This window comes from Telopea speciosissima, chromosome 7, assembly GCF_018873765.1.
Source record: "Telopea speciosissima isolate NSW1024214 ecotype Mountain lineage chromosome 7, Tspe_v1, whole genome shotgun sequence".
Lineage (NCBI taxonomy): Eukaryota > Viridiplantae > Streptophyta > Magnoliopsida > Proteales > Proteaceae > Telopea > Telopea speciosissima.
In genome coordinates, this window is record NC_057922.1 from 20,686,718 (window position 1) to 20,702,036 (window position 15,319).

The 15,319-nt window shown below is 36.9% G+C and overlaps 1 protein-coding gene across 1 annotated transcript; it reads left to right on the top strand.

Moving 5' to 3' along the window:
• Positions 1 to 6,884: 6,884 nt before the first annotated feature.
• Positions 6,885 to 8,102, top strand: LOC122667887 (VIN3-like protein 2). The gene is made up of 2 exons (XM_043864359.1): positions 6,885 to 7,229; positions 7,315 to 8,102. Exons 1-2 carry the CDS (start codon positions 6,959 to 6,961, stop codon positions 7,983 to 7,985), a joined length of 942 nt encoding a protein of 313 aa, XP_043720294.1. The 5' UTR covers positions 6,885 to 6,958; the 3' UTR covers positions 7,986 to 8,102.
• Positions 8,103 to 15,319: the final 7,217 nt, after the last annotated feature.

The window sequence follows — 15,319 nt, forward strand, 5'->3', positions numbered from 1 at the left end:
TGACCAATCACAATTTGACAACTCACTTGGATGTTCTTCCTGAAAAGAAGGGTAGTAGAAACTTTATTGAGTATCTATCACCCCCATCACTATTCATATCGTGTACGCTGAGTGATCAGTGTGTAGTCAGTCCTATCAATGGACATCCACCATTGACCCATCACAAATGCATAAAATATAAATGTGAATTTCTCAGGTACGGAGAAAGAAACTACCAGAAATTCCTATTGCCAAACAACTGACGGTTGTAGGTACCGCGACCTCTGAATGCGGGTTTCTTCGCCTTGCAGGTGGGATCCATTTGATTCGAGGTCTCATGGCAAAAGGGATGAATGGTTTGTTATTGAAATTCATTATTAAAACAGGGGTTTGGGATCATACCACATATTAGAATAAAAGAAGTCACCACTTAAGATTCGGGCCTAGGTCTTAATGGTGGTAATCCTATCTAGGGTAAGTGGAAAGGGCTACATGATTCCATATAATCTGGTCAAAAAATTTGTGTAAGTGGTCATGTTACAAGTGTGAGAAGGTATTAGCATCACATCTCACTCGGTTATACTGGTCTTTCCACTAGATGCTTGTGTTCGAAAGTTCTCTCATAATTATGTGTCCTATACCAAAATGCAAGACTAACTTGTAATGCATCGAATAGATAGAAAGAAATAAAATATATATTTCAGCAAATAAAAATTATATTTACTTTAAAGCGAATTACTTCAATGGTCTACACTGTGCTAAGAATAAAAGACAAAAGAGAAAAATGTACCTAAATTAAATTCAAAAAGGTAAGAAGTGAGAAGCGTTACCAATGCAAATGCAAAGTATTGAACATCTCCCAGCTCAAGTGGAGTCGGACAAATAGTTTGCTTCTCTCTTGTCGGACAGAGTAACGACTATGTAAGATGGGTTTGAGTAACTCGGACTTCGGGCTGAGTAACAACTGAAACTAGGACTTTTGCTACTCGGACTTCGGATAGAGTAACGACATCACGAGGGATTTTGGGGGCCTGGTACTCACACCTCGAATAGAGTAACGGTATTACATGGGACTAATAATGGTTACCTGACAGAGGCTTGGTAGAAAAGTGGTAAAAACAAGGTGGAAGAAGGAGAAATGATGAATTCGGACCAGGGGTGCGGACAAGGTAACGAGGGTGCAAATTTCGAGGAGGGGGCTGGGTAAAACATTGAGATGGGCTAAAACAGAGCTCTTACACTCAAAGACACTAAAAAATTGGTAGAGGATGCTCTTCCCGAGGTGCTTAGTAGGGGGCCTTTTTGCTGTACCGCCAAGTCGTACTGTAGTCAGACCCCTAAAAACAACACTTTTTAGGAATTTTTTTGTTGTAATTTTTTGGGTCTTTGGACTCTTTTTGGCTATTTTCTTGGGGGTATTGGTCCACCACTGTGATCGGGGAAGGTGAGCAACACCTCCTTCAGAATTTGTTGACAATGATTTTTTTGAATCATTTTTAGGGATGTGAGGGTGATAGGGTTTAAGTGCAGAGGTAAGAATCTTCCTCGAGAAAGATGCCAATGTTTGTCCATGTCCTGTTGTCTTCATCGCCAAGGGGAGGGGGAGTGACAAAATTCAACGTCTACAGAATGCACTCTCGAATTCTTTTTATACTTTTTGTCAAGTAATTATACAACTCTTCTACCAAGTTAATCATATGTCTAATCCGTTGTGTATACACGATGAATAGATGAATCATAATTTGGCTCTGATACCAAATGATGTACGTTAATCCCCATTGGATTTCCCTGGTTCAGGATTAATTTTGCATTAAGAGGTTAAATATTATTAAATAATATTGTGGCACTTATGTCCTTTCAAGTTTCAACGATCTTTTGATTCCTTATATCATCATGTAGGGGAAAAAATGAAAGAGGTGTGCTAATATTCTAGGAGAAATCAAAGAAAGAAGATAACCCTAAATTGGCAATATGACACATAAAACAATTTAAGTATTTATCGTTTTGACTGATTCATTAAATGGTTTGAAATCTATAAAATCCTTATTTGATTTTGGTTCTCTTCACTTCTTTTGTAAGTTCTTTCTCCAATTCAGTATCATGATTATATCGTTTCCTCTTTAAATAGCACGTTAAGAACGTGAGTTTTTCATACCTCTACGCCAAAAAGATTTGTGACAGGGTTTTCTTCGAAGGCTTTGTTTCCTCTTTAAACATCGCGTTGAGAACGTGAGTTTTTCATACCTCTACCCCACAAAGATCTGAGAAAGGGTTTTCTTTGAAGGCTTTGTTTGCTCTTTAAACATCGTGCTGAGGACGTGAGTTTTTCATACTTCTACCCCAGAAAGATCTGGGAAAGGGTTTTCGTCGAAAGCTTTGTATCTTCTTTATTTATGGAAGGATTATAGAGGGAAATTTATAGGCATGGAACAATCAATCAAAGGTTAGTATTCATTTCATTTTTAGGTCGAACAATCTTGTAAAATTATGTTGGACATTGCTTAGTTTGTTTCTGAAGATACTATTTTTCTCTTCCTTTCAATAGTTAAGTGCAAATATCTCCCTTTGTATTTTATAGCCTTGCTAACCACTGTCAATATTCGCTTCCTTTTGGATCCTTTATGGTTATATTCTTCAGAATGTTAATTTTTTTTACTGAATTAGGAAATGAACGAGAAATTTTAGAAATTAATAGAAATAAGAAGAAGAAAAATTAAGACCGGAGATTATTTATATTTACAAGAATTCTTCCCAAGCTACTGAATCATCCTCATGAATTCTCCCCTCCCCTTGCTTAAAAAAGATGCACGCGCAAATTTAGGGATCCGTCTCCTCTCCAAGGAGCCCAATGCCCAAGGTGGCATCAAAGGGCTAGGCTATGCCGCACACATCCCGATACACGCCTAGTCAACGATCGGGATGTGTGCAGCACAACCCAATGGCTGGATGCCACCCTGGGCATTCCTTGGGGGCTGGGATCCTTGGAGAGGAGCTCAATCCCAAATATAGATTACTGATTTAATAACAAGACCTATCAAAATTAGATGATCATAAAATTCATTCATAATTCAAACCCTAGTTATGTCATCAAATAATTCAAGCCTAATATGAAGTCCTACATAAGTTATTTTTTACCCCCCTTCTTTTCATCCCTACTATCAAGGTTGCACTTGGAATACTACAAAAGATTCATATTGATGCTGTATTTTCCATTCTCTATCCTTCGATATAATATTACCTTATGTCATATGGTGTGAGAAAGGTGTAAGATTTAATTTGTGGCCTTAATCCAAAACATAATCTAATCTAACTTAGGATATATTGCCCACTAAAAAACTACTCTTTTTTTTAAGTGAGAGAAATAGAATATTGCAAAAAAGGACTTACACAGTTTTGTACATAAAAGATATATCACACCATTTGAAAGAGTAGAAATATTACTTTAATTGAGAAGGATGAAGATAAAATTTTCAACTAAGGTGGAATTACAACATCGATTAATTAAACTTTGGGACCATAGATTATATCATTTACCAAAGTAGATTTGACTGAGGGTGGGCTTTGATGCAATGGTAAGATTGCTACATTGTGACCTAGTGATTGTGAGTTTAAGTTAGGAAACAACCTCTTCTTAAGGGGGTAAGGCTGCGTACATTATGACCCTCCCCAGACCCTGCAATGGTAAGATCCTCATGCATTGGGTGCGACCTTTACCAAAGTTGATTTGATTCACCTATCAAAAAAAAAAAGTTGATTTGATTATGACCCATTTTATTTTGGCTAATAGGAGAAATTATACATTATTTTAAAGAAAGAACCTTTCTAGCTTAGTTTGCTAATCCAATTCAAGTTGACCATGTAAGAAAAATTAGGAATTGCAATTGTCATGGGTTGTTATTCATCCCAAGAAACCCTAAACTAAAGAGGTCTTTGCTAAAAGGTTTTGAAACCTTTTTTTACTAGTATTAGTTTATCTTCCAAATCAACAAAGACAGACATTTGTAGGTCTATGGTTCAATTTGAAAGGTAAATGGATGCTATGTCTAGCATTAATCTGTTCTAGAGGATATCTCAATCAATTTGAGGCTTAAAGCACCATAATAACCCTTCTGTGACTCTGTAAAGGAATCTAACTGACCATTTTATCCTTTAGGGTTCTAGAGTAGAAGAGAGCTAGAGGATGACCATAAATTGCATAGGAGTGAATTTTGTACACACTTGTAGTTATTGTTTACTCCTTTTCTCATTCCAATTTATTAAGTTTTGAGGTTTTGGGTTATAGGTCTTGGTTTTTGGTTCAAGTTGTTGTTTAGTCTCAAATCCACCATTTGATCAAAACTGAAGTGCACTGGAATAATATTTCCCTTGGTCAAGTGAAATAAAGTAAAAACAGGTGAAAAAGAAACTATTCCTGGAGGAAATTGGTAATAAAATTGAGGGAAGTAGTTTTCTGTCTGGGAGAGTGGCCTACGCCAGCACTCCCATGTGTCATCTCTCTCTTCCTCAACACAAGGGGGCAGAGGAATCTTTTCATATAGGGGAAGACAGAGATAGACTCATGGGAGTGCTGGCCTACTCCCGGACAGAGTTCCTTTACCCTAAAATATATGTGAAATGAGATAGAAACATGTGAAATTCACCACAGAGAGAATTTGAAATTAGAAAGGCTTTTGATGAAACTGGTATGTAAGATGCTTTAAAAAAATAACAAGAATAGAATTAAAAAAAATAAATTAAAATCATAGCAAATAATTACTCATTTCTGTCCAAAGTAAGTTGATTTTAAATTCACTTCTTCCTGTTTTCACTTACTACATAGACCTGCAATTTGTATTTGAACTCCTTTTATATCTGCTTCTTCAGTTAATTCAATAGTCTTTTTCATTTCCACTATACTTCTACTGATAAAATTATTTGATTTCCAACAAAATGGAGATTCTAATAAGTTTTTAATTTATTAGGAGCTTTCAGTTTGACATACTTTTGGTGTTACAGTAATCCTTCATCATAAAAAACTGAAAGTAATCAGGCTTTAGAGGAAACTAGTATGTAAGATGATTTAAAAAATAACAAGAATAGAATTAAAATAATCGTGGCACAGAATTGCTAATTTTTGTTTTTGAGAAGAAAAAATTGAATATCGTAGAGGATAAAACACTAAAAATACAACACCAAAGTGGACTGAATCTTCTTATTTAACATGACTGTAATTCAGTTTTTTTTTTATTAGGGGTAGAGAACAGAAATATTAGGAGGGACATGAGAACATGTAGAAAAAATAGTGGTACAAATTACACTGGCAAGTGTGCATGATTCTACTTCTCAAACCACTCTAACTTTGACATGATGAGCAAAGAAGCCCCATGTAGAAGCTGATTAACTCTTTATATCTAGTTTTGGCACTGCTTCAAGAACCTTGGAGCATGTGGATAAGAAAATATGAAAAAAGAATTTGAAATGCTGCTACAGTTAAAAGGAGGAGGGGTAACAACACCAATTCAGGAACACTTTGTCCTAATGGTCTTATTACATTTATCAAATCAAAATTATGCTTTCTTAAGAAAAGAAGCAGCAGTTACTGGGGAGAGATTGGACCAAGGATGGCCATTTTGCTCATCAATAGATTTCCATGCCTTTTTTTTTTTAATTCGTCCTTTTGATGTTTTTGATCTTGTTTTTCCCTTGGTATACTGAGTTCTTCTGGTCATGATCTACATCTTCTAACAACTCATTTATTCCTAAATCAAATCTTTGACAATGGGTTTTCCCTTTCAGGTTATGTCGCAAATAAATCAGGGAAAAGGAAGACAAATGACACAATTCATCATTCAGTATCCAATAGTGAAAGTGATTCCAAAAGGTTTAGAAAAATAGACAACCTCCTTCAGCAGGCTACAGACCGAGACTATCTTCTCCTCCAAAACTACACGGAAGAGCTCTTTGATGATTTGATGCTTAAAAATTTTGCTTGGAGAGCTCCTTTGAATCCAAAGGATGCATTCTACAAGAAATTTTGTCGTGTCTGTTACAAATACAACAATGACAAAGATCGTAGTCTTTGGTTGTCATGTGGATCTTATCAAGGTAGCCTAAACAATTCATGTTGGATGTCATGCCACCTAGAGTGCTTTCTGAAGGATGAAGGGGCCAGAACAGTAAGGAAGGCTCCCTTTATGAAATTAGATGGCAATATCTATTGTGTCTCATGTGGAAAGGTTAAAGAACTGCTTAGGTAATAAGCTCCTTAGACCTAACAAATTTTTATGTTACAATAATTTTTTGTCTGCACATATATGTTGTTGACACATCACTATTTAAACCTTGTATGGTGGTAAGTGCTGAAAGATAATGACCATAAAACTAGCACTCTAAATGGGACTTCTACGGTTACCCAGATATGGAAAGGAGCTGGTATGACATGGGCATCCAACTCTTCTAAAAATTCAACCATTCAGCAGAACAGGTTTGTAAAATGATCAAGTTTGGATTGTTTATCAGTGCATATAAGTTCAATTTGATTATTCATCAAACAGATCCATATTTAACTTAATATCACGAATCCCAGTTTGAATTTGATCAAATCATATTGAGATATGAACCGACTTCCAGTTGAAGTCAGTGTGAAATGCTGTATGCAGCAGTTCTTGAACAATTTGCTGGAAAAAATTAAATTATCTTGTAGGGAATCATAGATTAAATTTATGTCTACAGAGTGATCCAACCTCACTAATGTCTTGGTTGATAGCTTATTGTCTTACTTCTTTAATACAAAATTGTTTCTTTCACCAGTCTTGTTTCTGTAATGTTTTTGGTGTGTTTGTGGTCACAGTGCTCCTTTACTGGGATTGTATTTTTTACTACCATTACTTGTTCAAATATATATTATACACAGACACACACCTTTCCTAAAACCCTTCTTGTTTTCTCTAGAATATTGCGAAAACAGTTATTGGCTGCGCGGTATGCAAAAAGACTAGACATGCTATGTCACCGGATATCCATGAGCCACAAGATACTCCAAGGAACTGGGAAATACAAAGGACTTCAATGGGTTGTTGATACTGCTGCAAAGAAACTTGAGAGAGTTGTGGGAGATCTAGAAATAGCATCAGAGGAAATGCCAAGGGAAATTGTCAATAAGCTTGATTGCTGCCATGAGATTCGAGTTATATGTGCTTCAGCAGTAGCAGCCATTGATTTCATGCTTTCAGGTGTAAAGTGTAATCAAAATGAACCCAAGGATCCACCAGGTAAGTAGCTTTTGTTTCAGTTATTAGAATATAAATCTTAAGACTAGTGCCACTCTAGTGATTTGCTTATTTGATTATCTGTCAGTTTTCTGCATCCAGTTTGAAGAAGTCTCTCCAATATCAACAGTCATCATACTGAAGTATGAAAATGAGCAGTTTGAGGACTTTCTAGGTTGTAGGTTGTGGCATCGGAAGTCCACTTTGACAGACTATCCTGAAAAACCTACCTACATGGTACTGCAGCAGAGGAAAAGATTTCTGCTTTCCAATCTTGATCCGTCCACTGAGTACTTCTGTAAGGTCTCCATCTTTAGCATTACAGGGGAGGTGGATGCATGGGAAGCTAATTGGAAAACAAGAGCATTGGGGGGCATAAGCAATAATGATGAATGCCCCTTAAAAAATGTCCCAGTGGAGGTTGAACATTGTGTGACAACTGCATCAGTTCCTCCTACTGCTACTTCCAAATCACATGGGAACCTTGAGGTTCCAAGTTTGGTCCTGAAGAAACAGTGGACCAAAAAAGACTGTGACTATTGCATGGAGGTCATAAGATCGTTGGAAAACGAAGGACATATAGAAAAGGACTTCAAAGTGAAGTTTCTCTCATGGTTCAGTCTAAGGGCAACAATGCAAGAGAAGAGGGTGGTATGTACATTTGTGGACATTTTGATTGATGATCTCCCAAGCTTGGCAGGTCAGCTTGTAGACACTTTCATGGATTTGATCTCCAATGAGAAGAACCCAGTTTCCTAAAACTTTTGTTGCTCTAAAATGTTGCATTAACCTTGTAAGTGAATGTAGGCTCAGAAACAATATTGGGAGTAGTTGATCCTGTTAATCAATGTAATAATAATTGCTCTTTGGCTAGTTCTTGAAGCAAAAGAATTAAGTATCTTCATTACTGCCCCTAGTTGAATGTTTATGTATCTGCATTTTATGAACAATGATTTGACCTCTCTAATGGTATCCTAATTACCTAACAAAAGTGACCAGGAATCCAAAGGAAACTCAGAACTGCAGGGTTAGGACGATCCAGATTTAGAGAGAAAACATGCACTCACAATCTGCTAGTCAGATGGATTAGGCATGCTGGTTGAAGGATCTATATAGGAACAGAAGTATATCCTTAAATTAGGAGACAATCCATTGGTCGGATGGTAAGTTGTTGCCCGGACAGAAATTAGTAACTTACTAAAAGAGCGATTGATGCGTAACCCGGGTCACAAAACCCTATTGGGTTCACTTATAGGCCCACCCAAGTAAATAGCTCAGAAATTAAATGTAATGGCAAACTTGTAACTATATCAAGGCTTATAATTAATAGAGCTGATTGGAGGGCAAGGATCCATGTAGCCGATCCCATTTAGTTGGGTTAAGGCTGAGTTGTTGATTGTTTGTTTGGCAGTTTGGTTAATAAAGAGAATCTTAAAGGATCATTAAGGTAAAATAGAAGAAAGGACAGAATAAGAATTATAATTAAAAGTAGGCTAACTTGGAACAAACAAAATAAAATACAAAAGATAAGAAGGATGGAAGGGGAGAGTAGACTTGGAATGAGATAAAAGATAAGGGTAGGGAGTAATAAATGAGAGAGGAAGGGTAATAAGGAAAGTGGGGGGGGGGGGGGGGGGAGGGAAACAATAAAATCGAATGGGGGGAAGTAGCTATTATCTTCAACCAACCTGGTCTCACAACTCCACAACCGGGAAGTAACCACTCAAACTTTCATCCCATCAAATCTACCCAATGAGTTGGGTTAAACACATTTATAAAAACAAAATTGAAAGTTTCTTAACTGTAGTCTAACGCTAAAGTAGAAGTAAAATCTAACCCTATCTCCTAATATTTAACCCAATCTAAATCTATAATGGAATCAAACTCTAAAACTAAACAGAAAAAGGAATTTTAGCCTAAGTAAAACAAAAAATTACAAGATAAATCCAAATAAGTAAATAAATAAACTACTAATATCCTACTAGACCAAAGACCCAAATTTGGACCTGGTTCTCGGTTTGGGTTCTCAAACAGGCTCGACCCGGTCCAAGGAAATACTCCTGAATCAGTGATCCTGTGTTGTGAAACTCCTTGTGCAGAACAATAGATATGATATGCTGTGATCAGGAACCTAGTATGCTGCTGGAGAGAGAGTTGTGATGCTGGTCTGAAAATTAATTAATGACTGCACTCAAGAAGAATATCAGAACCAGAACATAACTTAAAAATGAATTAAAAAAAACTGAAGTAACAAAAATTTTACCATCCATAGATTGACTGGACCAAGGCTGGATTGAAGACTGAACTTAAAGATGAAGAGTTGGGTAGGAAAAGAGGATTTGTTGTCTCCCACCAACTAAAAGATGGCCTCCTACCGATCTCCTCCTTGGAATCTCACCAAGAGCTGCTGTCCCTCATAACATGAGGCATCTCACACTCACACACATGTACATAGCAATGTTTTTTGGCTGTAATATTCGTTGGCCATGATAGAGGCCTCCACTTTATTTATAAGAATGTAGCACCATTACAATATTAGTAACTCTCTATTGCTAACAGAGAGTTACTAAAATAGAGATGTACATAAAATAGAAACTTCAACATAATAACTATGTTGTTAGCTAAGAGAATAGAAATAGAAACTACAGCAGAAAATAAAATCTATAGGATTGCAATATAAACTAGAAACTTTATCTCCAAGCCTGAAATATCTTCTTGTTGTATCTTGATGTATCTTCTAGAAACCTCCTCCCATGTTCGACCAAAAAAAAAAAAATGAAGAAACCTCCTCCCATGCATGGACTAACTATCTGGGCCTAGTGCTGGGCCTAGTCCTGGCCCTTCTTATTCTTGTGGAAATACTTCTGCTGGAACCTTTGATCCACATCACTGTGTGTGTGTGTTGGGGGGGAGGGGGTTGTGTGTGTGTGTGATAAAAAAGTACCTAGCATCAAAATCAATTTTTTTACAGTTAATCTGAGAACAAAAAAAGGCCAGGTTATGCACTCTCTATGTTGCAGATCCAAAGCAAAACAACTGAATCTCTTTAAATAGTCTCTGGCTTATGTATTCTTTTGATAATCATGAAATGTCTTACAACATGTTGACTGTCTTTGTGTGGTTTGTCTCTGTGATCTACAAACAAACTCTAACCTTCTTCTCAGTCTACCTAAAGAACAAACAGGATTGGGATTGGAAGCTTGTAGATATAAAATTTTTAACAAAAAATAGAAGCACAGAATGGGCCAATTTCTTAAACCAAGCAGTCTCTATTGCTTATTTGATTTCAAATAGATCTAAAATCCAAATGCTTATACTGAAATCTAGCTGTAATTATATAGCATTACAACTTCTTTCGTGGCTAATCCAGTATAAACCTATTTCATGGCATCTGGATTCGCCATGCCAGCCCTGACCTAGCCATTGCATGGTTAAAAAATCCAAAACTGAACAGAATTACACTTTTTATGTTTCCTCTTCTTCTATGCTATCAACTACTCATCCTGAGATGCAAAAACCTACGAATTGAAGATAGAATCAATCTGTTTGCTCTATACCATATGATTGAACAACTATGTCCCATCAATCCTTCTTAATAAGAACAAATTCTAAAATTGCATAGAAAATAATTTGCCTGAGAAGCAAGCCATAGGTGAATAGCGGCAACCATCAGTGTTGAAGAAATTCAAAATTGCAAAGGAAACTATATCAATATATCAGAACAAATATCATAGATCCAAGAAATCCCAAAAATTTCCATTAAAAAAAAAAGGAACCTTCATTATTTTCATTTGTATGTCTGCTTAACTTACAGACTTATTGGAACTTCCGTTCAATCAAGATGTGCGAAGCTTCGTCTCTGCTTGGCTTGTTTCATCGTTGAAGGCTTCATCAGAAGAGGAAGCCAGGCTTTTGGCTGGGACTTGATTGAGAACTGAACTCACTTTTTGTCCTCTAAGACCTTATACTCCCTAACCAGTTTTTCAGACTAACCAACACCCCACTCACCCAGTGATCCTTATTGAATGTAAGGACCAACTCTCCCCACTCACTGTCCCCATCCTAACTGAAAATAGGGTAGTAGTTCTCAATTTGGTTCATGTCGGCCCAGCTCAATTAGGGCACGAGATCGTTGTTTGGTCGCATGGCCCTTGCACCAGCATGGGCCAATGAAAGCGCATGTAAGAGCATCAACAGGGAAAGGATTTGTGATTTCATGGGGGAATGCGATAATTTTGTGTGGGTGAAAGAGACACGCCACCAGACAACATTCTTTTTTCCCATTTTAGAATTATTGTTACGATACAAACCAAAACAGATGGTTAAGATATCTCTCCTCTCCCATGTCTAGAGTTGGTCTAATGGTGCTTTTTGCACACTTATTAGTGCATATCAAACCGGGTTGGGGCAATGAAGTGTGGTATGTATATGTGGGTAGCTGATCTGGATTCGGTTCGAGTCTGATTCATTAAATTATAATATATTTGGATAGTGAACTTAAGGTGTTTTTGGGCTTATTTGTGGCTTATATTTTTAAGTCATGGGTTTTCGGTTTTTGGTCCAATACGAATTACGGTGTATATACGTGGGTTTGAGTCTAGGTCCATTAAAATATATTCTTGGATAATGGGCTTAAGGTGCTTTTGGGCTTATTTGTGACTTATAATTTTAAGTCATGGGCTTTCGGTATTGTGCTTAGTTTTAAGCCTAATATGAATTAACAGATACATTGTATTTGTTTCTTTTCTTTGAGACATACATAACTTTACATAAACATATATGTATTATTGGGAAAGGAAAAAAAAAAAAAAAAAACATAAACATATGGATTATGTCTCTTCACAGAGACACACTCCTATGTGGGAGAGGGGTAGAGACTTAGATTTGGAATCTCCATGGGAGATTGAATCTTGTCCACTCTTTTTACGGGCACACCCATTGTGAAGAGACACCTTAGAGGGGCTTCATGCCTCTATAAATAGAGGGACCAGCTTCTTGCCTTTTCATTTTAATTAAAACCGATTTTTCCTTCTACTTGTCAACGTTGTTCATCATTCTCTCTCATCTTCTTCTTTGTTTTGTGAGTGTTGAACATAGCCTTCGGTGCCTTTAGTGAGCCTAGCAAGTGAAGTACATCACTACTAATCTCTCACCAGGATGTGTGTTAGGCAGCCCAATCGTGGATTTGGATCCTCTCCAATGAGAATCCTGCCCAATGGGTGCCCAATAAGGCATCCAACGGCTGGGCTACCATGCACACATCCTGGTGCACCGCGCATATCAGGATGTGTGCGTGGCAGTCCAGCCGTTGGATGCCTCATTGGGCACTCATTGGCCAATCCCCTCATTGAAGAGGATCCGAATCCGCCAATTGTTGGATGTCTCATTAGGCACTCATTGGGCGCTTCATTGGAGAGGATCCCGATCCCAATTGTCATGACTCAATGTGAAGTCCCAATTCAATGTGTGACAACCTCATAGCCTCATGTCATGCTGTTCCATCCAGCCATTCACATCTCATCCATCACACCTTTATCACTCCATACATCATATCTCTCGTTCTGTCTTGGTCTAAGCTTCTCAAAGTCAAAGCTAGCCAGGGTTGGGGAGCGAAAATGCAAAACACCCAACCCAATATTCATTATTAAAAATATTAAATATTCATCTTAAAAAATGAATCAAAGCTATGTTACAAATCAATCTAAATGTTAGTTACCTTAAATTTTCTTTGTTTAAAATCCATATAGGCATTTTCATTTACTATTTTCTTAATGGTTGATTGTATTTTTAACTATCTCGTTCAATTTTCGGACCATTTTAACCATGCCGTATTGAACAAAGTTTTTTTTTTTTTTTTTTTCATTTTCATTTGAAATAGGGTTAGACCAACAAAAGACTAATAAGGGACTGAGAAAAAGATCACTACTTGGTGGTGTTTCCTACGCCCTCTCATAGGGCACCATGAGATGACGCCTCTGCCCCCTGGGTAGATACCCAAACATGCTCACTCATTGGCCCAAACGCTTGTGTATAGACCATGCGACTTATTAGAGATCTCTTGCCTTAAGGGACTATTCAAAGATATTGATAGCAAAGCAATAGGTATGGGTTTCAGTTTGGCTTTTATAGACAGAATATCCTATCGGTCTGGCTTTGGGTTTTACCCGATATATAAAAACTGAAAATATCCAATCAAAATCGGACCAAACCGATTGATTGACACCCCTACATCCAAGTTAGGTGCTACTTACAATCTTATCAATTGATTTCATACCTTTTTTCTTATAAAAGGAAATAAGCTATTGACTTCCTAATTAATAGGTTGCAAAATAAATCACAGGTGAATGGATATTAATTGTTCAACAAAAAAACCAATGGATAATAATAAGACATTTAAAAAAAAAAGGATCCTTTTTCAGGTATTGATGAACTCTTTTTTAGTAGAGAATCATATTTTGGAATGTTTAATAAATTATAGTTTTTTCTAGGTGTAAGATATTGAAATCTTAAACTCCTTTTTGGTTAGTAGAATCTACATTTAATAAGTAATGATGTGCAAAATTTTCCTAAATCTTCCATGTAAACTCAATGCTTAGTTAACTATTTCTGCTACGTAATTTATATGCGAAAAGTTTTTTTATTCAATAAGGAGATTTTTCTACATGGTCTAGCCTTTTTCAATGATGTGGAGGATTTTTTGCCCGTTGGTTGGGAAGTCCCCCTTGGATTAACATGCATCAACTTTGAGTCACATCTCGAACATATAGCATATTGCATTAGATTTTTAGGTATGCGTACTCAATAATTGAACCGATGCTACCCTAAAGTAGCCAAAGTTGAATTGTCAATCAAATTTAAGGGCTACATATATTCATATGGGAGAATTAGATTCTACTTAATTTCCCAAACTGATAAATAATGTGGAAAACATGTTCTATATTAATTGAAATGCCATAAAGTTGCCACAAAGGAGATTTTGAGTGCTCAAGAGAAGCCTCTCCTACAGACTACAAAGGGCCATGAAGTAAGTTTTTTCCAATGCATACATCTAAGTTGAACCCAAAAAAAGAGGGTTCTCATGTGAACATTAGGTTTTCAGTGAGTCTATCTTTCCCATCAAAGAAAGAAAGTGAAGCCTAACTCTCCCCATTCCATGCTGGGGAGTATTTGGCCATCGACATGCTGGTTGGTGGAACAGAAAACTTTTTCCTATAAACATAGAGAAACAGGAAATGTAGGGATGCTTTCCCACACTCTCTCAATATTTTGACCATATGGATGCTGACCGACACACTGTCTCCTCTATAACCACATAGGACCTTGTTGGCAAAACTTTTTCGTGTGTAGTGATTGATGTGGCGTGGGAGATTCCCCACATGAGAGGTGTGTGGAAATCTTAATGATAAATATTTATTCATTTTTTAAATTTAGTTTTCAATACTCTTCCTAAAATTACTAGGATGCAATTTTGGAAAATGGTTTCCCAATATAATTGTTTCCCATTCAGGGACACATGTTTTCAGAGTGTGCTTTTTCTTCTTCATCATTTTCAAAAGACAAGATCCATCGTAATCTTTCTATTTAATGCATTGCAATCTTTCCTTTGGTAATATAACTCTGAATCTATTTTTTCCTCTTTGGAAAATATATAGTAAATCAAATTTATAATGATCTATAAATATGTTGCCAATTTCATCACTATATGTATTGACTGGGCACTCTTCTTTGTTTAATTATTATTACCAGATCGGGTAAAACCCGATCCATGCACCCACTTGGGGCTTCTGTGGTGCCCATGGCCCATTAGGGTTTTGAGGGGGCCACTAGGTGGTCCCCTCAATATATATACATATATTGTGGGGGGGGGGGGGAGAAGGAGAGGCAGCCGAACAAGAGATAACAACAGTCTCTCTCTCTCTCTCTCTCTCCCTTTCATAACGCCTTTGAGTGTGTGTGTATTGCTAGGGATTCCATCACATTCCCTTGGACGGAGTCTCCATTGGAGATCGTTGCAAAGCTTGTGACGTTAGAGTTCATGTGGATCGATGCATAGGGCAACCAGATCTTTTTCGATGCATGAGAAACATCAACGA